This window comes from Eubalaena glacialis, chromosome 13 (genome assembly GCF_028564815.1).
Source record: "Eubalaena glacialis isolate mEubGla1 chromosome 13, mEubGla1.1.hap2.+ XY, whole genome shotgun sequence".
In the NCBI taxonomy this organism is placed as follows: Eukaryota; Metazoa; Chordata; class Mammalia; order Artiodactyla; family Balaenidae; genus Eubalaena; species Eubalaena glacialis.
In genome coordinates, this window is record NC_083728.1 from 22,893,172 (window position 1) to 22,920,239 (window position 27,068).

The 27,068-nt window shown below is 45.8% G+C and overlaps 1 protein-coding gene across 7 annotated transcripts; it reads right to left on the bottom strand.

Moving 5' to 3' along the window:
- On the bottom strand, positions 1-26,842 carry MANBAL (mannosidase beta like). Of its 7 annotated transcripts, none has more exons than XM_061209524.1 (4): positions 26,795-26,842; positions 23,365-23,450; positions 16,556-16,758; positions 1-1,018 (listed from the first exon to the last, which is right to left on the bottom strand). In XM_061209524.1, exons 3-4 carry the CDS (start codon positions 16,703-16,705, stop codon positions 911-913), a joined length of 258 nt encoding a protein of 85 aa, XP_061065507.1. In that variant the 5' UTR covers positions 16,706-16,758; positions 23,365-23,450; positions 26,795-26,842; the 3' UTR covers positions 1-910. The 7 variants fall into 7 exon arrangements, with proteins under 7 accessions (XP_061065507.1, XP_061065504.1, XP_061065505.1 ...); XM_061209521.1 differs by having other exon boundaries at positions 16,556-16,761; XM_061209522.1 differs by having other exon boundaries at positions 16,556-16,761; positions 26,731-26,813.
- Positions 26,843-27,068: the final 226 nt, after the last annotated feature.

The window sequence follows — 27,068 nt, forward strand, 5'->3', positions numbered from 1 at the left end:
TCAGCGTGTGGGGCCGTTTATTAACGTTTACTTCCCCAAATGACTTTTCCTCACGGGTCAGGGCCTGATAGAACTGGGGGGTGTGGGAGGGGGCACAGACAGAAGCCAAAAGGTACACCTTGAGTGTGCTGTGATGGGCTGAAAAGAGGTTGGCCTGAGATTGACAAGCCCTCCCCCATTTCAGATGCTCAGGAAGTCTGGGCCCAAGAAAACACACTCATTCGGTCAAATCCCTTCCATGTGCTGGAGGAGGATGGGGCATCACCCTGGCTGAGTCTTCCACTGGCTCTCACTCCAGGCATCTTTCAGGCCTGGCTGTTGCACTAGTGGGACCACTAGCACTGCAGTGGCTTTGGCACCTTGACCTAAACAAACAGGGGAGGCCTGGCCCGGCTCCATCTGCACAAGCAGAGACAAAGGGGACTGATTAGCAGATCTGATCTGCGGGGCACAGATAATGGGAGATGGGCGGGGCTTGTCAGCATTAAATAATGACTCGAAAATGTAGTGTAAATCTACAAGGTGGGCTTGTCAGCATTAGATAATGACTCGAAAATGTAGTGTAAATCTACAAGGTGGGTGACTAAAGGCAGGACACGAGGATTCAGTAAGAAAATGCAACTCTGTGAGCTGACCCAACTTCTGAAGAGACTTCCAAGACAGTCTCTGCTCAAAGGGTGTTTTAGTCCCCTTGGCCCTAAACCATCATGGAAGCAGAAGGTAGAGGAAGTGCTGGTCTGCCCACTGGGGCCTGGGAACTATCCTGACTGTCCAGATCTCTGTGGTCAGAGGGTGTCCCAGCCACCTCAGACCCTTAGCCCGGGACAAAGTGAGGGAACAGAATGTTGAGCCCCGGGAGGGCTGCCCCCAAGGCCCTTGCCCGCCCACCGGGCTCCACAGGCCGCCTCTTCTACCGCTTCTTCTTGGCCTCCTTCTTGGGTCTCTTGTTTGCAGAAGGAGCAGTGGCCTTGGGCTTCCTCGTCACCTCCGCACTTCGGGGCTCAGATGGTTCTGCCTCCTGTGTGGTGACAGAAAGGAGAGTCCTGCTTAGACAAATCAAGCCTGACACCAGCAAAATGAGATCATGTCTGAGGGGACTTTGCAAACGGAAGCGTGCCGCAGAGACACAAGGGATGGAAACCGTCACTGCCAGGCCCCAGGATCCACATGTTTTGGGACTGTCCCCGGGGAGCAGGTGAAGGATAAGGGAGGAGGCCCGAGGGGAGGAGGCAGCCTTTGGAGTCTCACAGTCCTGGGGGAATCGAGGCTCCCCCAGTTCCAGTCAAGTGACCTTGTGGGCAACTCCCTTCCCCTTTCTGAGTCTTGGCTTACCCCCCTGTGATGTGGAAACAGTGGTGCGCAACTTGGAGGGCTAATGTGAGGAGGCAAAAATGCATGGAAAGCCCCCAGTAAGTGCAAATGCACCCAGCGGCCGGCTGGCCACCGTGCACAGGGACTGGACAGAATGCGGGCAGGGAGCCGGCTCTGGGCAGACCTACTGTGGCTTGCTCTCCTGCCGGCCCTGCTACTCTCCTCCGCCCATTCAAGCACAGACGCCGGGGCAGGGAAGGGTGGAAAGCGCAGCCGGGCGGCCACCACACAGAGTTCTGTGGCGCCTGGCAGAGATGCCCTGTGGGAAAGGGCAAGGGCAGCCTCAGGGCAGAACTCCAGATTCTCCCTACATCTGGGGCAGCTCTGGTTTTTATCTGTCATGTACATTGTGATTTGTTCCCTGTAAGATTTGGTTTAAACAAAGGTTCTGCCGATGAAAAAAGGTTCAAAACCACAGAGCCAGCCCTGGCCTTCACTGAGCTGATAAAGACAGTGGACTCTGGGGAAGGGACTCGGCCTGTCACAGCCTCACAGGCTTATGTCAGAGGAGACTCTGGAATGGCCTCAGTCCCGTCGGGTGTCCCCTCCTCCCTGGGTGATAAATCACACTGTGCCACAGCCAGGCAGGACGTTAACAGAGTCCCATCTAGCCCAGAGAACACGAACCGCAGTCCACAGGCCTCGCCCGGCCCACAGGCAGACTTCACTTGGCCTGCAGTGTTTATTTTTAAGAATTTGAGCCAACTGGGAGATTTCCCATTCGATCTGGAGTCCTTGCTTTCCTTGAAAACATTAAACATCCAGTGACACTGGCCCCGAACCCCCTCATGGAAGAAACGGGCTGAGCAGTGGCTGCCCCTTTATTCAGGTGCCCTGCCCCCTGCCCCCGCTGTCCCCAGCACTAACAGTAAGGAAATGTTTTCGGTACTTGTGTTCTTTTATTAAAAATGGGAAAACAAACAGCAGACTAAGAATACGAGGAGGGAGCACGCTGTTTCTAGAAAAGTATTTCTTTGTGTTTAATTGGCCAGCTCCGAGCTGCCAGCTTGCTTTACTCTCTGTCCTTCCCTGCTCACCGTCAGCCCCTGGCCCCAGCCTCGAGTCTCCGTCAGACAGAAGAGGCAGGACCATGGCTGTGGAGGGGCAGTCCCCACCTAAGGCCCAGTCCAAAGGTCTGTCAGCTCCCTCTTATCGGCCATCATTGTCTGCTCTCCACCCTGCCCGCCTGCCAGCTGAGACACCAGGTGTAAAGGCCCAGCTCAGTCCCAGGCACCCATGGGGGATCTTCCCAAGATAACCAGGGGACCGGCCCCTCCCCTGGCCAGGTCTCTGATTGCGCTCTGGACTTCCCCAGCCTGTCCCCTTATGCTGATACTGTTTTTGTAACTTGGCAAAAAAAAAAAAAAAGAAAGAAAAGTAAAAAGTTAGCCCATTAGAAAAACAAACAGACAAAGAGGAGGAGGAGCCAGTGTGTCAAGTGCACAGGCTGATGGCTGCAGAGCCCAGCAGGAAGGCTACTGTTTAAGGCAAACCCCACAGGGCACAATGCCTTTGGAGACTCTGGGAGCTGGAAACCATCCCCAGCGCAGTACCTGTGCGGCCAGTGGAAACCAGTCAGTCCCTGCATGCCCTGGACAAACAGGGCCTGATTAGACAAAGGGTTTATGCACAGCGAACTTGCCAAGGCCCACCAGGATCTCCAGGGATGGAGCCCCCCTCTGAGCTCAAGCTGGGCGCCTCCTCTGGTTTCAGTGGGGCCAGTTCAGTATCCAGAGATGAGGACGCCCAGCTGTGTCCCCAGTGCTTCCCTTACTTCCCTTACGCCACAGACCTTCTCTCATTCGCCTCATCCTTTCTGTCACCTCCCAGACCTCTCCCCTGACCCAGCTGTCTGTCAGATGACTGGAACTGGCACCTCCCAGGCACCTCCAACTCAACTGTCCCAGACAGAGCATGGCCCCATCTCCATCTGGCCTGGCCCTCCTCCCCACCCATGGTCTTAGCAACCAGAGTCCTGGCAACCCCACCCTCCCCCTCCTCCCCTCCGTCCAATCAGTCGCCAAGTCCTGCTGATTAGACCTCCTCCACCTTGACCTGGCCACTCTCTTGAGCATCAAAGGCCCTACTTCAGTTCCCCCACTGCCAACCAGCCTCCCTGCTCTCTCTATGCCATGCCTTGTGCACCTGCCAAAAGAATTTTTCTAAAATGCAGATCCCCCCACCTTACACCTTCCAGTGGCTTCCATCACCCACAGTCTCATGTCCTGCTTCTGGGATGGCAGCTTAAGGAGACCACCTCTCCAGCCTCCCTTGGGCTCTCCTCCACCCCCCACACTGGGCCAGGCCCCAGGGCTTCTGCTGCTCACCCCTAAACAAGAGGAGCACCCTTCTTTCCTTGGCCACCCAGTAAACCTTTCCCCATGGTTTGGCCCAGCCCAAGGGCTGCTACTCACTGTCTAGCCTTCCTCCTCTGCTCCTCTTCCTCCAGCAGGTGCATCCCCTCCTCCACCCCTACGCCCCAGGCACCCAGGAACCTTACAATGCCACTCATTTTACCAAAGCTATATGTGCTCATGATGATCTCCCCTACTAGTCCTTGGACAGCTTCAATTGCTCCTGAATGAATGAATGAATGAATGAATGAAATGAAAGAAAACACAAGATCTCCCATAAGCATGGGAACTTCACTGCTGTTCATCATCATGAAGATGTAACACTTTAGACTAAGCCTCACTTTTCCCATAAGTAGAGAGGACACAAGCAGATTTTAAACCCAATATTCATACTCTAAAGCATGGCTAGATATAGCCACCAATAAGAATACTAATAATAACAGCCACAACAGCTGCTAATATTATTTACAACATGCCAGGCCCTGTGTTCTGAGGCCTGGATATATCTTATTTTTGCCTCACAAAGTGCCATAAGGAGCCCCATTAGAGAGACGAAAGAAGAGACACTCAGAGAGGTTATGTGACCTGCCTAAGGTCTCAGCTGGCGAGCGGCAGGGCCAGGATAATCCTAAGCTCTCAGTGGCTGTATGGTATAGCCTCTCCCGGGTTTCCTAAGGACCTCGGCGCTGATGGCAACCAAGAATTAGAGTTAACTGTGACATCTACTTTCTCCCTAGTTAGCAGCGCCTGGAAGCACAGGTAACTGTGGAATGACAATAACAGTTTGTTCCGGATCCTGCCGATGGGTCGTTCAGAACCCCCTTGTTTGTGGCAGGAGTCAGGGAAGTGGGTTAGCACTCCTCGAGTCAGGCTTTGCTCCTACAGTTGAGAGCAGCTCTCTGTGGGCGCGTGGCCAGAGCACAGTCACTGAGTCATCTGAGCGCATTATCTGTCTCCTCCTCACCCCAGACCTCCTCCCCTCTCCCCCAGCTCAGTTTCTGGCATCGTCACCCACCCAGTTACCCAAGCTAGACACTGCCGAGCCATCTCTGAGTTCTCGCCATTCCCTGTGTGCCTCCACATCCGATCTGTCCCCGTGGCCGGTCCACTCTGCTTTCCATGCGGCTCTCAACTCCGCCCGGTCCCCCTCTGGACACACACTACTGAGCCGGTTCAGAGCCTCCAGTCTCCTGCCTGCCCCTCCCAAGGTTTTCCTCACCACCCACCACACTGCTTTCAGAGCCTATTCTCCTAAAACGACCGCCCTGACCAGTCTGTTTTCTGCTTTAAACATGTTGCTGGTTCCCTCTTGGTATAAGACAGATTCCAAGAGCCTCCAGGTGTCCCTATTTGTATAAATCAGATTCCAAGAACCCCCGAGTGGCCTCCAGAGCTATTCCACTGCAGCCTTGGCCCTGTCCCCGGGCATGCCCTCTCATGCAGCCCACCCTGTCACTTCTGGGCTACTGGCCAGCCAGTATCTCCCAGATGCTCTGTTCTCTTTCATGCTCTGCACAGGTGCTCAGCACCTGTCACCAATCTATCTGTGCCCAGTGCATGCAGCCTCTGTGCCAGGCAGTGCAGGGTAATGAAGAAAAGGACGCACACTTCATGATGTGCACCACGTGGGTGCTTCACAAACATCAGCTGCTCAGCCTCCCATCAACCTGATAAGCCCATCTCCGTGAGCCCCATTTTACAGGCAAGGAAACTGAGGTTCACCAAGACATACCAACTAACCCAGCGGGGCACATCTGCCTTCCCCACAAGGGACAGGGAAGCAAAGGCAGCTGTTACACACGTGATTCGGATGCTGGGGTCCTAGCCACACAGAGCTGTAGCTCCTAATTCTTAGCTGGTAAGAATGACTCAATAAATGGCTGACTTAATTTCTCTTCAAATGCACGCTGCTGGTACAAGCCAGGCAGACGGCAGACCCCGAACACTACGGCCCCACCTTTCCATCACGCTTCCTCTGAAGCAAATTTTCAGTTCCCTCAGCAATCTCACTTTGGGGAGTAAAAGAAACCACCCCCCACTCCCCCCCCCAGGTGGTTCCTGGGTCTGCGGAGGTGTCCTCTGTGACACAGGCCTCATCAATAATGAAGCAGCTCCACAGCCACTTACAAGGCCAGAAAATTGCTGCTATTCATCAGATTCAAATAATCAAATCTGTGCCACAATGCATCAAATCTCTTCCAGCAGGGAAAGCACACAGAATTTTATGATTTCCGCTATACAGTTCAGTGTGTATTTAGTCCAATAAATCAGGACAAAATGTCATTCTACACAGACTGAAACTCTTCTCTCCTCTAAAATGGTCCAGGGAAAGAAGACCACTGTGCTATGCTCAGGTAGCCTCACGCACCTTGCCTCACTTGATCCTCAAGAATGGCGTGGGTCGGGCATGAATGCCCTCCTGTTCTAGCTTGGGACACGGGCTCAGGCAGGGGAAGGCACCCAGTGCTGAAGCTCTGGCTCGTCCTGCTGCACGCTCTTGCCCGAGGCCCTGGGCAGGGTGGGAGCTGGGAGACCTTGCGGGGCTGGGACTAGCACTGGCCTTGAGAGGAGGACAGGACTAGCTGAAACCAAGCGGGGGAGGCCGTCCATGTGGGCTCCACAAGGCGAACGGAGACAGAGTCCAGGATGCGTTTGGCAGGCGAGGAGAACTGTAATTAGAGAGAACAGCCCGGGGAGCTCATTCCAGACACAATTCAGCACCACTGCAGGCCCTGCCCACCGGCTGGTCTGCGGCTCCGTGTGTATTCCGCTGTCTCTCCCATGAGCCGGTACACATCTCGAGACCATGTTTAGACCTTCACCCTGCCCACCGCACAGCAGTCTCTCAAGAACTGCTTGTTAAGCAAAAAACACCCTGCCGCCCAATTCAACTGCAAATGCCTCCCAAGCTTAAAAAAAAACACAGGGCAGAACTGCAAAGTTGGTTAGACTGTCTCCTGAGGTGTTGAGAATGGGTGTACACCTGCCCAAGTTAATTATTTACTACGGCAGCCTTCGCTGGCAATCGGGGGTCTAGTTTAAAATCAAGACCCCCTGAACATCTAGGCCACTGCCCCGCTGCCCCCGGGAAGGCTCCATCCCTTTCAGGGCTCCAAACACTGCAGAGCTTTCTGGTTGACAGTGAAGTCTATGTGGGCATCACATAGAAAGCCACCACTCCTGCCATCAATTCTGGTGAGCTCTCCTCTGCCGGATCACAGTGCTGGGCATCAGCTGTCTTTGTCTGCCCAGCACCCACTCTCCGTCGGGGCCATGCCCTTTCCCTGTCCCATGTGGTTCTGGGGGACTCTGAGTCACTGTGACCACAGGAGTGGCCAGTTAAATGTGGCCTGGCCAGAAATGGACCCAATGCCCCTTCCCACCTATGGGGCAAAGTACAGACATGTGGCCAAGCCAGAGCCAAGCAGAGGCCTTCCATGAGATCTGGAAAGTGAGCAAAGGCAGAGAAATGGCTTCTCTTGCTTGTAAATCATGAGCGATAAGGACACAGACTGGGGCTGCTGTATCCTCCTGACACGTGGCAAGGGCCTCAGAATGAAGCCAACACTCCTAGAGAGCCAGGAGATGGAGAGACAGAGCCCTGAAGACCTTGCGAGCTTCCGAACCCAGGTGTGCCTTGAAATTCCCAGTTCTAAGAGTCAAAACAGTCTCTTTCTAAGGAAACTGATGGAACCAAGTTTCTGAGCTTTCAACAGAAGAGACTGAGGCAATCACGCAAAGACGGCAGGGTGGAAGTGAAGGTACCTGCCCAGGGGCTGGCAGCTGGCTGGGCAGATGTGACATAAACCTATGAAGACATGAGAACAGTCAGCATTTAAACTACTAGGAACGACTAATTGCCCGATGAATTAATACTACCTGCTACGTGAGTTGCTGAACTAAAAGTCAACACCCGCTTGCTTAGCGTTGACTGGATCAACATTCTGGGCAGAAAAAGATACAAAAGAGGCTTGGGAGGAAGCTCAGGAAGGCTGTGGGGAAGGGGTAGAAGGGTTCCCTTTACTTCCTCACTACCTACTCCTTCACTCCTGGAATTTGGCTCCCACCTCATTAAAATTGCTGCTCTCCACTTTGAGAAAAGCAATAGACTATCTTCCCAGAAAATGTGCCTAAGCATGAAAACATCACGTTTGCACACAACTGCAGGGAGCTCACAGACTTCTGCAGTCTTTATCTAGGGATGCCCTAGGGATGCCCTAGGGATCTGGGACTCCCTAGTAAGAACTCAGTTCTCCTGAAACCAAACTATGAAGAAGAGCAGCCTGAACAGGGCATCACTGTCACGTTGAGCAGCCTTTCCTCCATCACTCAGCCGTTGCTGCCCAATCTCTGTGCCCTCCTTGAACCACTCGGGGGTTTTCAGGGAGACCACAGTCTCCTAGCCCTCTGCCCACTAGTCTGCCCATCTCCAAGAGAGCGAAAGGAATGGAGACCCCCCGTTTTGTCTGCACAGCACTCCTGTTCCTTTGGGAAATGACCTTCCCCTCCACCCCTAGAGGTCACACCACAGGATGCTCCCCTCCCCCACACTGGCCATAGCAGTCCCAAGCTGGGTCAGCTACAGTTCCTTCTCTAGGGAATTTGGAACTGGGACCAAGCAGAAAGGCAGCCTCCAGATGCTGCAGCTGAAAGATGTAAACTTTGGGAGCTGTTAGTGGCCATGTTCCATCTTACCCCAGGGGCAGTGAGCAGAGGAAGCAGGGCAAGAGAAGTGAGAGACAGGAGATGAACAGAAGGGGAGGCAGAGGGGATGTAGACGGTGAGTGATGGGGCCCTGGTGCCCACTCCTTCCAGAGGCCCAGTTGCATCCCTGCTCTGGGAGAGCACCCACATCTTTTCAGTACCTCTACATTGCACAGAAACTACCTCAAAGTTGGGCGTGCCCCAAGTTCAGGCCTTCCCTGAATCTTCATTTCCCCTGAAAAGCTTAGCAACTCATTCTTAGGGTTTCAAGAAATAATACTATGTTGGTTAAAATAATTCCCAGGTCTCCATCCCCAAATTCTCACTGGCTCTTTCTTTCCCATTTGGATGTCATGCTATTATTACAAACTTAACACACGTAGAACGGAACACCTTCTGTCCTCCCCAAATTGGTTTGTGCTTCAGGGAAATGGTCTAAGGACCAGACCAGTGGCTACATAACAGAATCACCTGGGCACTTTAAGAAAACACTGATCCAAGGCTTCAGAGAACAACTGAATCAGAATCTCTATAGGTACAGCCAAGGCCTTTGAAAATTCCCCAGGTGGGTGCAGCCAGATAGAGAATCATGCACCAGCCCAAGGACAGGCAATTCATGCTACCACTCCCCAGTCCCTTGCTCAAGGCAGACATCAATGAATAATTTCTTTACTCTGGAGCCTAGAAGCAGCCCCCGAATCCTTTCCACCATAGCCACCATACAAACAATCAGACTGGGCATGAGAGATGAAACACAGCTGCATTCTGGAATAGACAGAAACGGTACAAGGATCTACCTTCTTGTATTTTAGAACCTAGCCTACAAGAAAATGCTTGGATTAAGTGTGACCCAGGCCTCAATCAGGCTCAAACAAATGTTTTTCTCAGGTCTTAGTTTAATGAGGTGTCAATGAGAAAATGTTCTCATTTGGCTTAGGATTCTAGGGACTTTGGTTTCAATTTTATGAATTAGTTCTTGCTCCTACTATGGAAAAGAAAGGGGGTGGGGTGGGAAGCATTTCTATGTGTTCCTTTTTTTCCTCCCTGATTACCCCCAAAAGAACTGTCAAATAATCTGCTAAGTATTGAAATACTGAAGTCATAAACTAGTTGCAAAAAATCAGCTCACTAGAACAACAGGAAAGACATTCTTTTGCTTTTCAAAGCCTTTCCCATCATCTGGAGCCAAAAATATTATCTTCTGACCCAAAAAGCCACTAATAAACCTTGCTTCTATAGGCTAAGCAAGAGGGGTGATTTTGCCCTAAGTGAAGTGACAGAGAGAGCAAGATTGTTCTCTGGCTCCACCCTCTCCCACCTCCTTGCCACCTTCCACTTTCAGGGACCTCCCACCTGCCTTTAGGCTGCCTAGAGTCCCCACAGCTGTCCCCCTCTGCCATAAAAGCTCCCCAGCCCCAAGTTAAAATCCCTTTCTTTTCCCCTCCCCATCCAAATTCCAAATCCCAGCTTGCTACTAAGCACAACCTCTAAGCACAGTCTTAGCACTCACCCTCTCTTTGTAAGACTGTTTATACACACAGAATACTGTTTTTCCTGTCCATTTATTTAATAGTTCCGGGAGTGAGAAAAGGCTGCCTTATGGGGGCATGCAGAGGAAAGCTGGCAGTAGAATCCCTGCATAATTGAGGACCATTTGCTGGGGTGGTACATCAATAAAAAGTTAAATTAATGGTACTGTATTTTTTGCTACTGATCCATTGAAAAACTAACAAACAAAAACAGAAACAAAAACAAAAAAATGTAATACAGTAACCTTCAGTTACAAAGACAATTCACTTGTGTGAGCCTTACTCCTCTAAACTTCAAGATAAATGAAAATGAGATATTCTGTACCACACTTATATTTTAAAAGATGAGGCTGTTGATACCAAAACCAGACAAAGATATCACAAATAAAGAAAATTACAGGTCAATATCACTGATGAACATAGATGCAAAAATCCTCAACAAAATATTAGCAGACCGAATCCAACAATACATTAAAAGCATCATACACCATGATCAAGTGGGATTTATCCCAGGGATGCAAGGATTTTTCAATATCTGCAAATCAATCAATGTGATACACCACATTAACAAACTGAAGAATAAAAACCATATGATCATCTCAATAGATGCAGAAAAAGCTTTTGACAAAATTCAACATCCATATATGATAAAAAACTCTCCAGAAAGTGGGCACAGAGGGAACATACCTCAACCTCATAAAGGCCATATATGACAAACCCACAGCTAATGTCATACACAATGGTGAAACACTGAAAGCATTTCCTCTAAGATCAGGAACAAGACAAGGATGCCCACTCTTGCCACTTTTATCCAACATAGTATTGGAAGTCCTAGCCACAGCAATCAGACTAGAAAAAGAAATAAAAGGAATCCACATTGGAAAAGAAGAAGTAAAACTGTCACTGTTTGCAGATGACATGATACTATAGATAGAAAATCCTAAAGACACCACCAGAAAACTGCTAGAGCTCATCACTGAATCTGATAAAGTTGTAGGATACAAAATTAATATACAGAAATGTGTTGTATTTCTATACACTAACAATGAACTATCAGAAAGAGAAATTAAGGATTGTTATCCCATTTCCCATCACATCAAGAAGAATAAAGTATCTAAGAATAAACCTACCTAAGGAGGTAAAAGACCTGTACTTGGAAAACTATAAGACACTGATAAAAAAGATGGAAGATGACACAAACTGATGGAAAGATATCCCATGCTCTTGGATTGGAAGAATTAATATTGTTAAAATGATCATATTACCCAAGGCAATCTACAGAATCAATGAAATCAAAATACCAAGGGCATTTTTCACAGAACTAGAACAAATAATTTTAAAACTTGCATGGCAACACAAAAGACCCCGAATAGCCAAAACAATCTTGAGAAAAAAGAACAGAGCTGGAGGAATCACACTCCCTGACTTCAGACTATACTACAAAACTGCAGTAATCAAAACAGTATGGTAATGGCACAAAAAGAGCCACATAGATCAATGGAACAGAATAGACAGCCTAGAAATAAACCCACACTCTTATGGTCAATTAATTTATGACAAAGGAGGCAAGAATATATACAGGAGACAAGACAATTTCTTCAATAAATGCTGCTGGGAAAACTGGGCAGCTACATGTAAAAGAATGAAATTAAAGCATTCTCTGACTCCAGATACAAAAATAAACTAAAAATGGCTGAAAGACCTAAATGTAACATTGGAAACCGTAAAACTTCTAGAGGAAAACACAGGCAGAACATTCTTTGACATCAATTGTAGCAATATTTTTTTACATCTGTCTCCTAAAGCAAAGGAAATAAAAGCAAAAATAAACAAATGAGACCTAATTAAACTTAAAAGCTTTTGCACAGCAAAGGAAACCATCAACAAAATGAAAAGACAACCTACTGAAAGGGAGAAAATATTTGCAAATGATATAACCAATAAGGGATTAATATCCAAAATATATAAACAGCTCATACAACTCAACATCAAAAAAATAAACAACCTGATTAAAAAATGGGCACATTTTTCCAAAGAGGACATGCAGATGGCTAACAGACACATGAAAAGATGATCAACATCGCTAATCATCACAGAAATGCAAATCAAAACCGCAATGAGATATCACTTCACACCTGTCAGAATGGCTATCATCAAAAAGAACACACAGGGCTTCCCTGGTGGCACAGTGGTTGAGAATCCGCCTGCCAATGCAGGGGACACGGGTTCGAGCCCTGGTCCGGGAAGGTCCCACATGCCGTGGAGCAACTAAGCTCGTGTGCCACAACTACTGAGCCTGTGCTCTAGAGCCCGTGAGCCACAACTACTGAGCCCGCGTGCCGCAACTACTGAAGCCCGCACGCCTAGAGCCCGTGCTCCACAATGAGAGAAGCCACTGCAATGAGAAGCCTGTGCACCGCAACGAAGAGTAGCCCCCACTCGCCGCAACTAGAGAAAGCCCGCGTGCAGCAACGAAGACTCAACACAGCCAAAAATAAATAAATAAAATTAAAAAAAAAAAAAGCACACACACACAAATAAGAAAAAAAAAAGGACACAAATGACAAATGTCGGCAAGGATGTGGAGAAATGGGAACACTTGTACACTCTTTGTGGAAATGTAAATTGGCCACTGTGGAAAACAGTATGGAGGTTTTCTCAAAAAAATGAAAATAGAACTACCGTACAACCCAGCAATGCCACTCCTGGGTATATATCCAAAAAAAAAAAAAAAAAACATTAATTTGAAAAGATACATGCACCCCAGTGTTCATAGCAGTATTATTTACAATTGCCAACATATGGAAGCAACCTAACTGTCCATCAATAGATGAATGGATAAAGATGTGGTATATAAAATATATATGATGGAATACTACTCAGCCATGACAAAGAATGAAATTTTGCCATTCGCAACAACATGCACAGACCTGAAGGGTATTTCGCTAAATGAAATACGTCAGACAGAGAAAGACAAATACTATATGATATCACTTATATGTGGAATCTAAAAAATAAAACAAACTAGTGAATATAACAGAAAAGAAGCAGACCCACAGATACAGAGAACAAACTAGCAGTTACCAGTGGGAAGAGGGAAGAAGGGAGGGGCAAGTTAGGGGTAGGGGATTAAGAAGTACAAACTATTATGTATAAAATAAATAAGCTACAAGGATATATTGTACAACACAGGGAATATAGCCAATATTTTACAATAACTATAAATGGAGTATAACCTCTAAACACTGTGAATCACTATGTTGTACCCCTGTAACTTATATAATATTGTACATCAACTATACTTCAATAAAAAAGTAATAATAAAAAAATAATAAAAGATGAGGTTGTTGTCCAAAATTAACCTCTAAATGTCTAAACGGCAGGTTTGGCTGGGGGGAGGGGGGGCGGAGGGGGCGAGGCATACTGTGGAGCCCTTTGTCAACCCCCTGCCTTGAAAGACCTCAACCTAAGATGTCACTAAAATCCTCAGAGATCAGTAAAGGGCACCCCTTTTTCTGAAAGTTTGATAAATGGACCTGGGCCTCTATGGCTAGCCTCAAAGGGTTAAGAATACAACAGGAGGTGAGCTGTGGCTCTCCGTAAGGCCACACACCTCTGACTACATCTCTGCCTGTAAAACAAGAACATTCACCACCTCCCTCCCTCAGGACTCTTGGCAGGCTTCATCAGTGGCCAATGACGATAAAAATGTTTGTTATTTATAATGCCCAGTAGCACGCTGCATCTGTGAGGACAGAGCCACAGAGCACAAGGATTACGTCTTTAGAGTGTGACACAATTGTGGGCAGAAAAACTCCAATCACGACTTCCTTCTCAAAACCCCAAAATAAGAAATGTAGATGAACAGAACAATCCAGAGCCCACGTGCCTATCTATGTTCACCAAGGTTTTCCCCACCTTTGCTGGTTGTTCCTCCCTGCTGGTTCCCTGAATGCTAGAGCTCCTCGAGGCTCTCCCCATCTTATTCCACATTCCCTTTTAAGAGACCTCATCCTCTCTCATGGCTTTAATTACATCTTATTGACTCTCAAATGTTGATCAACACTCAGCACAGACCCTCCTCCCGATACAGACCGGCAGATGCAACTACCTACTTGACAGAATCACGTGGACATCTTAAAGACACCTGTTTAAAACTGAACCCAGCATGCTCCTTCCCCATCCCCACCCCAAGCCTGCCCCTTTGCCAGGGTTCCTCCCAGTTACACCAGCAGGATCTCTGGGACATAGTCATCTCCAAGATAGGTATCTTCAGAATATATTGTATATCGTTAAGTAAAAAAAGAAACATGTAAAACTGTGTTTAGTAGGATGCTATCTTTTGTGCATCAAAGGGAGAAAATAAATATCACACACACACATATCCATTTGCGTACTTCTTCAAAAAGAAACAAAGGAGGGATAAATCAAAATAAAAATGGTTGCCTATCAAGGGAGAAAGGGAAAAGGATGGAAGATATTGAGATTAAAGGAAACTTCTGTGACTCTATCCTGTCACGTAGTTTTAACTTTGAGAAATGTTGTATATAAAAGTTTTATATAATTTTTAAATTAAATCAAAAGGAAAAACCTCTAAAAATTAAAAACAAATTGAAGCAAATTAATGTATGTCTGGGTGGGAGTATACTTATGTGAAGAAAAGACTTTACTAAACATAGTACTCTGAACTATGGGACATATTTTTGGGCCCAAAAAGAACCACAAAGAAATCATAAATTTCACTCTGAGTCTTACTGTTAGTAGAGAAAAAAACACATAATTATTTGAAAACTGTAATAAGTATGTTGTAGATGTGCAGAATAGAGTTTACATTAAAAAAAAAAAAGAAGAAAGAAAAGAAAACGGCTATCCTTAGAAAAGCCAGCTTGCAAGGTTGGCCTTTGGCTGGCATCTGGGAAACTGGATTTTGGGTGGTTCCCACAATTCCCAGAACTGATAAGAATGGTTCACTATGGGACTTCCCTGGCAGTCCAGTGGTTAAGACTTCGCCTTCCAATGCAGGGGGTGTGGGTTCGATCCCTGGTCAGGGAGCTAAGATCCCACATGCCTTGTGGCCAAAAAACCAAAACATAAAACAGAAGCAATATTGTAACAAATTCAATAAAGACTTTAAAAATGGTCCACATCAAAACAAACAAACAAAAAAATCTAAAAAAAAAGAATGGCTCACTATGACTAACCTGTTTGTGGAAACAATATGGTTTATGCTGAATACCTGCCTTCTTGCTGGAAGTCTGGAATTTTGGTTTGTGCTAGGCAGAGGGTGCTTATGTGACCTGTCCCCAATAAAACCCTAGGCAATGAGTCTCTAATGGGTTTCCTTGGTAGACAATATTTCATACAACTTGATGGGGTTCCCACTGAAAATCAAAGCTTTATTGGTCAAGATTGGAGGTTGCTAGAGCCCAAACTCACTGTTCTGAACACTAATAAAGGGAAAGAACCAAGCATTTATCCTGCCTTTTACTATGAACAGCATTTCAGAGTAACCATATAGGGATGAGGAAAAGGTCTTCTTCATTGAAGAATTCCAGCTAATAAAGGCCAAAGGAAATAATGGATCTAAGCAATGATCAGTGGATGCTAAAACCATTCAGGTGAAAGAGTTATAAAATGAAGATTTTATAACAGAGGGATCAGCTATTACCACCTGAACCCACAGATATCTTAGAATCTCTGTGTGACAACCAGACACCAAGTGCTGATTGATGACATGGAATAAGAAGTACACAGCACTAGCTATGAGGTGTTCTCACTAAATAACTTGATCTGAATCGAATCAAGCCTCTAATCTGAATTTCTTGTTGACAGGAGATATGGGGAACAAGGCAACATGTCAAATGACACCACAGAGAAGCAATCAGCCAAATCCTGGATGTGGATGTGGCAGATGACAATGACCTGCTTTCTCCAGCAAACCAAGGTCGTGAGAAAATTGGGAGTGGGGTGGTGGAAGGAGGGTACAGAGCTACAGAATACAGAGACCTATAGAACGAGAGTCAAAACAACAAGAAAGCCAATCTGATCATGTCACTCTCTTCCTTAAAACCCCTGGGGACCCGCCACTCCTCTGGCTGTTCTCATCGTGTCCTTTCTGTGCTCTGGCCACAGTCACCTGCATTCAGTTCCTAGACCATTCCTTCATTCCTCGGGTCCTTACACATGCAGTTCCCTCTCCTTGGGGGAGGGGGAACAACCCAGGCCCTGCCCCAGTGTAAGATTAGGTCCTTCCCCCTTGTTATACACCCTCACAGTACTCTGTACTTCTCAGGGAAACATGTGTATTTGTTTCATATCTGCCCTTCTCCCAAAGACTAGAAGTTCCTTGAGGGCACACACCACATCTTTCAGCAGAGTCTGACACACAGTAAGTATGTGCTAAATAAAAACCTGCTTAACGCACATGTGAACAAATAAGGTATGAACGATATGGCCCAATGCCACCAGGTGGGAATTTAGGGACACTCTAAATCAATAAAGCCCCGCGTAATCCCTGCTAGTCTTCATTGCTGTGATATCTATTTTCAGTACCTAGAACCCGGTCTAAGGAGCGGAGGCTCACAGGGAAGGACTCACCGCCTCGTGGGACTTGGGAATGGGTACAATGATGGCCAGTACACAGATGAGCTGGAAGATGGCACCCAGGAAGAGTCCATATCGCAGCAGGTTCTCCAGGAATGTGGGTTCGGGCACCTCGGGAGGGGAGAAGTCCAGGTCGGAGGCCATGGCCCCAGCTTGCTGCCTGAGGTCCCCTCCGATTCACCACTCTCCAGAGCCAACTTCTAAATGCAAAGAGTTAATGTCATGTTTCTACAACTGACGTTTAAATGGTTCCACTTCCACAAACACACCCACATACATGCAAGAATATATAAAGCAACTGCGATGAAATGTTAACAATTCTTGAACCTAAGTGGAGGATATATGGAGAGTCATTGGACCATTCTTTCAACTTTTTTGTATGTTTGAAATTTTTCCAAAAATGAAGTTACAGGAGATAAATAAATAAATGCAAACATTTCAACAAAAATCTCAAATCAACATACATTTGCTGAAGGCCTGCTCTGTTTCAGGTTTTATTTATTTGTTCGTTTATACATCCAGTCACTCATTCAACAAATACTTATTGAACACCAAGCACTGAAGAGTGAGTAAAACAGACAAATCCCTGCTCTCTTGGGGCCTACCTCTCAGGACAGAGGGACAGAGGCGGACAAAGAACACATCCAGATGGGACATGCCATCTAGTGATAACTGTTTTGAAAAAAGCTTCAGAAGGGCATCATTTTATTTTGTATAGGGTGACAGGAAGGGCCTCTCTGAAGAAGAGACAGGAATGAAGTGACAGAGATAGGAAGTATGAGACTGAGCCAGTGGAGCATCTCAGGGAAGCATATTCCAGGCAGAGAGAAAAGCAAGTGTAGAGGCCTCAGGGCAGGGATATGAGTCCAAAATGGCCAGAGAGGCATACAGGAGGGAGAGTAGAAGAAGGTAAGATCAGAAGGAATGGCGACTGACCTTGTAGGACCCTAACACTTCTGATTTGATTGAGTAAAATGTAAAGCCACAGAAGGGTTTTGGGCAGAAAAGTAACATAATCTGATTTACACTTTTTTTTGGCCACGCCACATGGCCTGTGGGATCTTAGTTCCCCAAGCAGGGATCGAACCCGGGCCCCTGGCAGTGGAAGCACAGAGCGCTAACCACTGGACCGCAGGGGAATTCCCTGATTTACATTTTAAACAGGGTTGGGGGGTGCAGAGTGGACACAGGGAGACCAGTGAGGGAGCTACTACCAGTAACCCAAATAAGAGATGCTGGGGACATGGATGACAGGGGCAGTGGTGCCCAGTGGTGGCAGGTCCGGCCTCAACCCACCTCTCTAGCCTCTCACTTCACCAGAGTCCCCCACTCCTAATACACTGGTCGAGCTGAAAGACCTGCCTGTAATTCTCCAAGAGCACTGAGCTCTTTCAAATCCTGGGCCTCTACCCAAGTGGCACACTCTGCCAAGAATGCCCTTTCCCATTACGACTGCTTGGCGAAGCCCCTACTCTACCTCCAAGGCTGAGCTCGTGCCCCACCCCCACCCCCAGCATGCCTTTCTTACTGCCCTCCTCCTACCCTGGTAGGACTGAACTGCTCCCCCTCTACCACAGCACCCACGAGTGGCTTCCTTTGGCCCACCCCAATGAGAAAGGGGAAAACTTACTTGGGAACTAGGCCCACCTGACTCCAAAGCCCTTTGTGTTTTCAGGGATCTGTGCCACAAAGCAACTTTCCACTAAATCTGAGCTGTCCAATATGGTGGCCCTGAGCCACATGTGGCTATGGAGAGTTGAAACACAGCTAGTCCAAACTGAGATGGCTGTTCAGTTAGGTCCACACTCAATTTAGAAGATAGTATGAACATAAGACTGTACCAATAGGGCTTCCCTGGTGGCGCAGTGGTTAAGAATCTGCCTGCCAATGCAGGGGAACGGGTTTGAGCCCTGGACCGGGAAGATCCCACATGCCACGGAGCAACTAAGCCCGTGTGCCACAACTACTGAGCCTGCACTCTAGAGCCTGCATGCCACAACTACTGAAGCCCACACGCCTAGAGCCCATGCTCCGCAACAAGAGAAGCCACCGCAATGAGAAGCCTGTGCACTGCAATGAAGAGTAGCCCCTGCTCGCTGCAAATACAGAAAGCCCGTGCGTGGCAACAAAGACCCAACGCAGCCAAAAATAAATAAAAATAAAAATAAATTAATTTTAAAAAAAAGAACGTATCAATAAAATATCTCGTTAACAGTGTTTTATACTGACTGCATGTTGAAATAATATACTGGGTTAAATAAATTATTAATTTCATCTGATGTTGAAAAAGAACTAAGTTGGAGGATTCACTTTCTGATTTCAAAACATAGTATAGAGCTACAATAATCAAAACAGTGTGATACTGGCACAAGGATCTAGGCCAATGGAACGGAATAAAGAGCCCAGAAGTAAATCCTCACATATATAGTCAACTGATTTCTGAACAAGGGTGCCAAGACCATCCAATGGGGAAGGATAGTCTTGTCAAGAAATAGTGCTGGGAAAATTGGATATACACATTCAAAAGAATGAACTGGACCCTTATCTTACACCATATTCAAAAATTAACTCAAAATGGATCAAAGAACTAAACTTAAGAGCTAAAACTATTAAACTTATAGAAGAAAACATAGGAGGAGTCTTCACGACATTGGATTTGGCAATGACTTCTTAGATGTGACACCAAACCACAGGCAACAAAAGAAAAAATAAATTGGACTTCATCAGAATCAAAAACTTTTGTGCATCAAAGGGCACTATCAAGAAAGTGAAAAGACATACTGGAAAACAGTTTGGCAATTTCTAAAAAAGTTAAATGTAGAATTACCATATGATCCAGCAATTCCACCCCTAGGTATATACCCAACAGAACTGAAAGCATGGACTCAGATACTTGTACACCAATGTTCACAGCTACACTATTCACAATAGCCAGAAGATGGAAACAACCAAGAGTCTATCAACAGATGAATGGATAAACAAAATGTGGTATAGACAAAGGACAAAGGACATTCACTCAGCTACTAAAATGAATGAAATTCTGATACATGCTACATGGATGAACCTTGAAAACATGCTAAATGAAATAAGCCTGACAGAAAAGGACAAGTATTGTATGATCCCACTCATTAGGTACCTAGAATTGGCAAATTCATAGAGACAGAAACTAGAATATAGGTTACAGGGGCTGGAGGAGGGGCAATAGGGAGTCATTGTTTAATGAGTACAGAGTTTCAGTCTGGAATGATGAAAAAGTTCTGGAAATAGTGGTGATGGTTACACACACTGTACACTTAAAAATGGTTAAAATGGTAAATTTTATGTTATGGATATTTTACCACACACACACACAAACTGTACCTGTTTCTTTCTACTTTTTAAATGTGGCTACTAGAAAATTTTAAATTACACACATGGCCTGCATTATATTCCTATGGATGGCTCTGGGTTAAGAGACTATCCTAAAACCTTCCTCCACTTTGGCTCTGCGGCTTCACTGCTTTGCAACATTTTTCCAACATGAAGGAGGAGTGACTAAAGGATGACAAAAACAACCTTCCAAGTGAACAGACTGGGGTTTATGCAAATGCGCATTGTCTACCTTTCAACCTAGTCACTTAGGAAGGTGATGTGCCCGAGCCGACAAGGTGGCCACTGTTTCCCACCACTTCGGTCTCCTTTGGGAATGGCTTTCAAAGCCTGAGGCTCACTTCCCCACCCCCCCCCAAAATCCTCAGAGCTGGCAGATCTTCATCCTCCCAGGAAGGATTTGACTTCTGGAAGGAACCCAACATCATCTGGATCCAAGTGTGGTGAATCAGGTGGAGCCTCAAGCCCAGGAATACCATTTTTGGTCAAATACAAGGTTATGACGCTCAGACCCTAGGCAGATTGTTTGGGGTGGCTCAGAAACTGGCCCTGAAGTGAATTCCAAAGCTGCTGCAAGAACAGCTTTACTGGAGGAAACGTACAGCCCAGACAGGACACTATATCCTTACACCATGTGAATAGCAAGGTATAAAAATGTTCTCTCATTTCTTCACAGTTGCACCTCATAAATATACACTTTTTTAAAATGCCCTTGGCCCTAAACTTTACATTTAAGGCTGTAACAAGCCTAGTGGGCTTATCAATACTTAGATTTATTAGTGTTACTCACAGCAACATTGTTAAGAATATTTGTAGTACAATAAAAACATGGGGCCAAGAGTCAGGCGGGGGCACAAACCCTGCTTCTATCAGCAATTAGCTACACTTTGGGCCAATCTCTTGACCTCCTACAGACTTGATGTTCTCAGGAGCCAAACAACAACAATAATATCTATTCAAAGCTATAATGCATTTAGGCTTTTTTTTTTTTTAATGGCAATTAGGCAATATAACAAGAGCCATAAAAGTGATTATATCCTTTGACTGAATAACTCACTTCCTAGAATCTACAGTAAGGAAACAATTCAAAAGAAGAAAAAGGCTTCAGGTACAAAAAAGTTCATGGCAGTGCTATTCATAATACTGAAAAGCAGGAAGCAACTGAAGTGTCCAACAATAAAGAAGCAGTTAACCCAGTTATGGTACATCATGGGATATTCCCCGTTGGCTAAAATGGCAAGTACGTATGTGGTGTATCAGGTCAGCAGAAAGTCTTTGCAAAATTATATTAAATGAAAAAAGAAAATAATTACATAAACACTGACTGCAGCCATGTATAAACTATGATTTCACTGGCTAAAGATCAAAAGAGGCCATAAGAAAATGTAAATAGTTGCTGTTAAAGTGAAGGGCTCATAAGTTTTAATTGTGGGGGGAATATCATTGAAAAAACTGAATACAATCTAAAAGAAAAATCCATGCCTATCTACTCCTCTCACAAGGCTATTATAGGGTCTAATGAAACGCTGCCCAAGAGAACTTTCTGCAATTACGGAAATGTTCTATACTTCTGTTCTCCAATATGGTAGCCACCAGCCCCATGTGGCTATTAAGCACTTAAATGAGGCTTAAGGAACTGAATTTTTCATTTTCATTTTACTTTATTTGTAAATAGTTGCATGTGGCTAGAGGACTCCCACATTGGACAGCGCAGGTACAACCAGAGGGTGGTTGTAATAAAGTTCTGGAAAACATAAAATGCTCTATACATCTTGTGTCTGCTTTAGAACTCCTGTCTAATTTTCTCTGTACCCCTATGCTTTACTTCCCAGTCTGCCTGCCAGGATTTCTGGGTTTTCCTTTCCTGAATACAGAAGTCATTAGAGTCCTACTCATCCTTCAGCTCCCAAAAAGGAGGCTCTTATCCCGCAGACTCCTTGAAAGGCTTTGCTCCCCCCACCCCACCCCTGACACTGTCACAGCAGTAGCAGTAAGCGAATCATTTGCCAGATGTGCACAGCACTTTACAGTCAGCATCTCATTCATTTCACAACCACTCTGGGAGGCGGGTATTACTAATGAGGATGAGGAAACCGAGGCTTGGGAGAGGTTACGTGGCCTACCCTGGGATTACTTGGCTGAGAAGTGGCAAAGTTAGGATTCAAACTGGCTGGTGGGTATGACTGAAACTTAGCTGGTGGTCAATGGTTTTCAAACTGCAGGCTGTGGCCAATTTGTGAGCCATGGAAACCATTAAGGGGGCTGCAGCTGACATTTTTTCCTCTTTAATTTTATTAACCAGTACTTTAATTAATTAAGTAAATGACAATAGAAAATATCATATCAGTAAGGGTGAGTATTGTGTCCTGAAGCTTTTTTTTTTAACCAGTTATATCCATCTACATCCAAGCGAGGATGTTCTGGGTCAAAATTCAAAATGTATTTCTTATTGTCTGAGAACTACTACACAGTCTAATGTTTTTACTTGCTCCACTATAAGCTCCCGGACAGCAGGGACCCAGGGTCCATCTTGAGTTTCTTCCAGGGCCTGACTCAGATATTTGGTAACTGATGAAACCTATGGTTGTTTCCCACCTTTAAAGTAAGAGCAGATGCCCCAACCAACAGCCTCATTTAACAAGGAGGAGGGGGAGTGGAGAGGCACGGTGCTTGCTTAGGCTCTACCAGTGAGTCAGGGCAACGCTGAACATCCTGCTAGGTTTCTAACCCTGTGATGCTCCAGACTTGCTTAAGAACAAAGGTTTTTACACATGGGGGGAAACTCATACCCCCATCAAAATTTCATAAAAAGTACAGAGCCATTTATTATCAGACATGGCAAATAATTTCATAAGGTTATCAGACCCCTTGAGGCTCATCTGTGAATGCCAGATACCAGTGGTCTGAAGCTTTCATTCACTGGATACATATTTACTGAGCATCATTCTAGTTCCTGCCATGGAGTTTTCATCCAATTGGAGGCACTCAAACACACACATATAGATATGTAATGGCAGCAGTATTAGCAGAAATATAAACAGGGAGATAAGGGGTGCTATTTTATATGAGGTAGTCAGGGAAAGGCCTCTCTGAGAAGGTGTCATTTCAGCAAAGGCAAGAAAAAAGTGAAAGAACAAGTCATTTCAATTCCTGTTAGGTACCCCAAGGTGGAGAAACAGCAAAGGATAAGGTCCTGAGGCAGGAATGAACTTTATGACCAAGGAGAAGAGAGTAGAGTGAGCAGCTGTGTAGGACCAGTAGAACTCTGGGTCAAAGGGGAGCCACTGGAAGGTTCTTAGCAAAGAAACAACATGATCTGACTCATTTTTAAATGGTCCCTGTGGCTGCTGTGTTGAGAACAGAATGTAGAGGGGCAAGAGTGGTAATAGGGAAACCAGTTAAGAGGCTACTATATAATAGTCAAAAAGACACACTTGCACCAGGTAGCAGTAGAGGCGGTAAATTCTCAGGTTGTAGATATATTTTGAAGAGAGGGCCAACAAGATTTCTGAGATGAAATCTGAAAGAGAGAAATTAAAAATAAGACCCGAAGGTGAAACTATTCTGTATGATACTGTAATGGTGAATACAAGACATTAATAAGCATTTGTCAAAACCCATAGAACTGGACTTCCCTGGGGTCCAGTGGTTAAGAATCTGCCTTCCAATGCAGGGGACGCGGGTTCGATCCCTGGTCGGGGAACTAAGATCCCACATGCCGCAGGGCAACTAAGCCCGCGCGCCACAACTAGAGAAGCCTGCGCCCTGCAACTAGAGAAGCCTGTACACCACAACGAAGAGCCTGCGTGCTGCAACTAAGACCCAGCAAACTTTACAGCACAAAGAGTAAACTTTAATGTACATGAATTAAAAAAAAAAAAAATCATTTAGGTATCCAGGATGGAATGCAGAATGTGACATTCGGAATCTAAATGTATTAGAAATGGATGAAGCTATTTCACTGAAGGGGTAGGGGGAATCAGGTGCTGGCTGACCTCAGTAACTTTGGAAATGGATGGAGTTTGTAAGACTAAAGGCAAAAGGAACTGTATATGTCACTGTACTCTAGTTAATAAAGTTGTTTCCCACATGGGATATAGGTTACCAATTCTGAAACAACTATACATATACACTGGAATTGAACAATTAAGTAAATGGATGGTAGATGGTGGGAGCTAGGTTTGTTACAGTTGGAGTAGAAGGTTACAGTTAAGCCAGAGGAGGCTAGAATGATCCATGTGGAATGGATGGGTGTTGCAGACATCAGTATAAACTCATATTTAGATTAATATAGATACAGAAGGCTACATATTTATATATATACGTGTGTGTGTGTGTGTGTGTATATATATATATATATATATATATATATATATATATATATATGTAGAGAGGGGAGAGGAGAGGGAGAGGGAGATTAGTCTACACACATACATCTCTTGCTCTTTTGCTCTGGGCATACCAGTAGCAATGAGCACACCTAGCACCCAGATCTTGGTCTCTGATACCATTCTCCAATAAAAGGAACCAGGGCTCCTGGGAGAAATGGTTAACTCTAGGACTGATGCAGGAAATACACAATATGAACCTGTAACAGAAAGTAAGAAAGTGTTCAAAAAAACCCAAAACACATTGATCGGGGTATGTCAAAGGGATATAGAAGCCACTTCAAAGAGCTCCCAATCGCCAAAGCCAGAACAATTTGGACAATAAAATAAATTAAGTAGTACTGGATTATAACCCAAAGTATGAAAAGAAATATCCAAGACTATACTGATAGAAATGATTTAATAAATACACAAATTTCCCATAGAGAATTTCAAATAATTTATGTAGATAATCTGTCTTAAAGTGTGACGTATAATTCCACACTCCTTAAGCATGGGCTGTGCATAATGACTTCCTTCCAAGAGTACAATATGGAAAAGTGGGGGAAGGAGAGTAACTCTACAGTGGAAGAACTTGACTACCTCAAGCTAGTGATCTGGGTTAACATCATCTGTGATAACTTATATTGAAAGTATATACCCTTGATGTGATATGATGAGAATGGCACTTTACCTCTGTGGTCTTCCTCCCCCAAACCTATACCTCCAATCTCATCATAAGAAAAACACCAGACAAATCCCAGCTGAGGGTCATTTTACAAGATATCTGACCAATAATACTCAAAACTGTCAAGTTTATCTAAACGAGGAAAGTCTGAGGAACTATCACAGTCCTAGAAGCCTAAGGAGACACGACTAAATGTAATGTGGGATCCTGGAACAGAAAAAGGACATTAGGAGAAAACTGAGCAAATCGGAAGAGACCATGGACTTTAGTTAATAATAATTTACTGATATCAGTTCATTAATTGTGACAAAAGTATTATACTAATGTAAAATGTTAATAATAGGGAAAACTGTGTGGGAGATATATGGGAACTCACTGCAGCATCTTCACAATAATTTTGTAAATCTAAAATTGTTCTCAGGACTTCCCTGGTGGCCCAGAGGTTAAGAATCCGCCTGCCAACGCAGGGAACATGGGTTTGAGCCCTGGTCCGGGAAGATCCCACATGCCGCGGAGCAACTAAGCCCGTGCGCCACAACTACTGAGCCTGCGCTCTAGAGCCCGCAAGCCACAACTACTGAGCCTGCACTCTAGAGCCCCTGTGCCACAACTACTGAAGCCCGCGCGCCTAGAGCCCGTGCTCCACAACAAAAGAAGCCACCGCAATGAGAAGCCCGCGCACCACAAAGAAGAGTAGCCCCCACTCGCCGCAACGAGAGAAAGCCCGCACGTAGCAACGAAGACTCAACACAGCCCCCTAAAAAATAAAAATAAATAAAATAAATTAATAATAAATAAATAAATAAAATAGTTCTCAAATAAAAAGTTTATTGGAAAAAAAAGTCACTATTTCAAAATAAATAAATAACCCCTGAGACATGTATAGCTGTCCAGACTTAGCAAACAGAAACTAAGTCTTCTCTTAGACTGAAAGAAACAAATTCCAAGGATGTTGGTAGGGGATCCTTGGCTTCTAATGAAGTGATTTAAAAATTCTGTCCTGAGACTGGAGAACAGAAAATCAGTGTCAGGAATTACTGCCTTACAGCCATGGGCTGTATACCCAGACCCGTCCCATTACAACAAATTCCCAAGAACTGCTCAAAACTGGGTTAGAATTTTGTCCTATGGAAAGGTAAGCCATCTTCTAGAGCAGTCAAAACTGGCAGCCAGTAGGCTGAAGCTGGTGGGCAGATGTCCTACAAAATGTAATTATTAAATCCGAATTTGTTGCCACCACTTAAAAAGTGAGGTTTCACATACTCATTTCCCACTTCCCTTAAAAAGAAATAAATCAGCGAACACGCACTGTGCATTTACTAAGCGCCTTGCATTCACCAACTCATTTAATCCTCAGATTAACCCTATGCGCCCATTTTACAGAGGAGGAAACTAAGAACCAGAGAGGCAACCAGAGCTCGCCCACGGTTACATAACAATAGGGGTACACTCAGGGGTCAAACCCCAGCCGGACTGACTCCAGGGCTCTGGCTCCTCCTAAAGCTCCATCAGTGGGAAGAAAGGCCAGGTCACAACTGTGAGGAGCACCGGGTTCTGGCCCTGCTCATAACTAAAGCGCTGAGGGACAGCAAGACAGGCTCTCCGCCCCCCTGGGACTCAAACTCCCCTCCCAAGTAACTTCCGAAAGAGCGACCCAGGAAGTTATTTACGCCGCGCACGCAGTGGCCCCCAGGCCAGCAGAACAGCGCCGCCCGCGGCGCCCGAGCTTAAGCCCCTCTCCGTACCTCAGCATCTGCGACTCCACCCCGCCCCGAAGCCCGGGACCGGCCACGGCGTCGCCGCACTCACCTCCAGCGCCGCCGCACCGCGCCCCCGGAAGTGGTTCCTTGCGACCTCGGTCCCGGAAGTGACGCTCCTGAGCAACCAGCGGGCTCAGCTCCGACCGCCCTCGTTGCTAGGGTTGGTGGATCCGGGCCGCTGGGTTTTGTCAGATGTTTGTCCCAACCCAGTGGGTTTGAGCTGAACGGAGAGGACTAAGGAAGTAAGATCCAGACACCGTCGATTCTTCAAGCCCCTTTATCACAGCCCATTTCAGCAAATGTTTATACACATTTATAGAAAC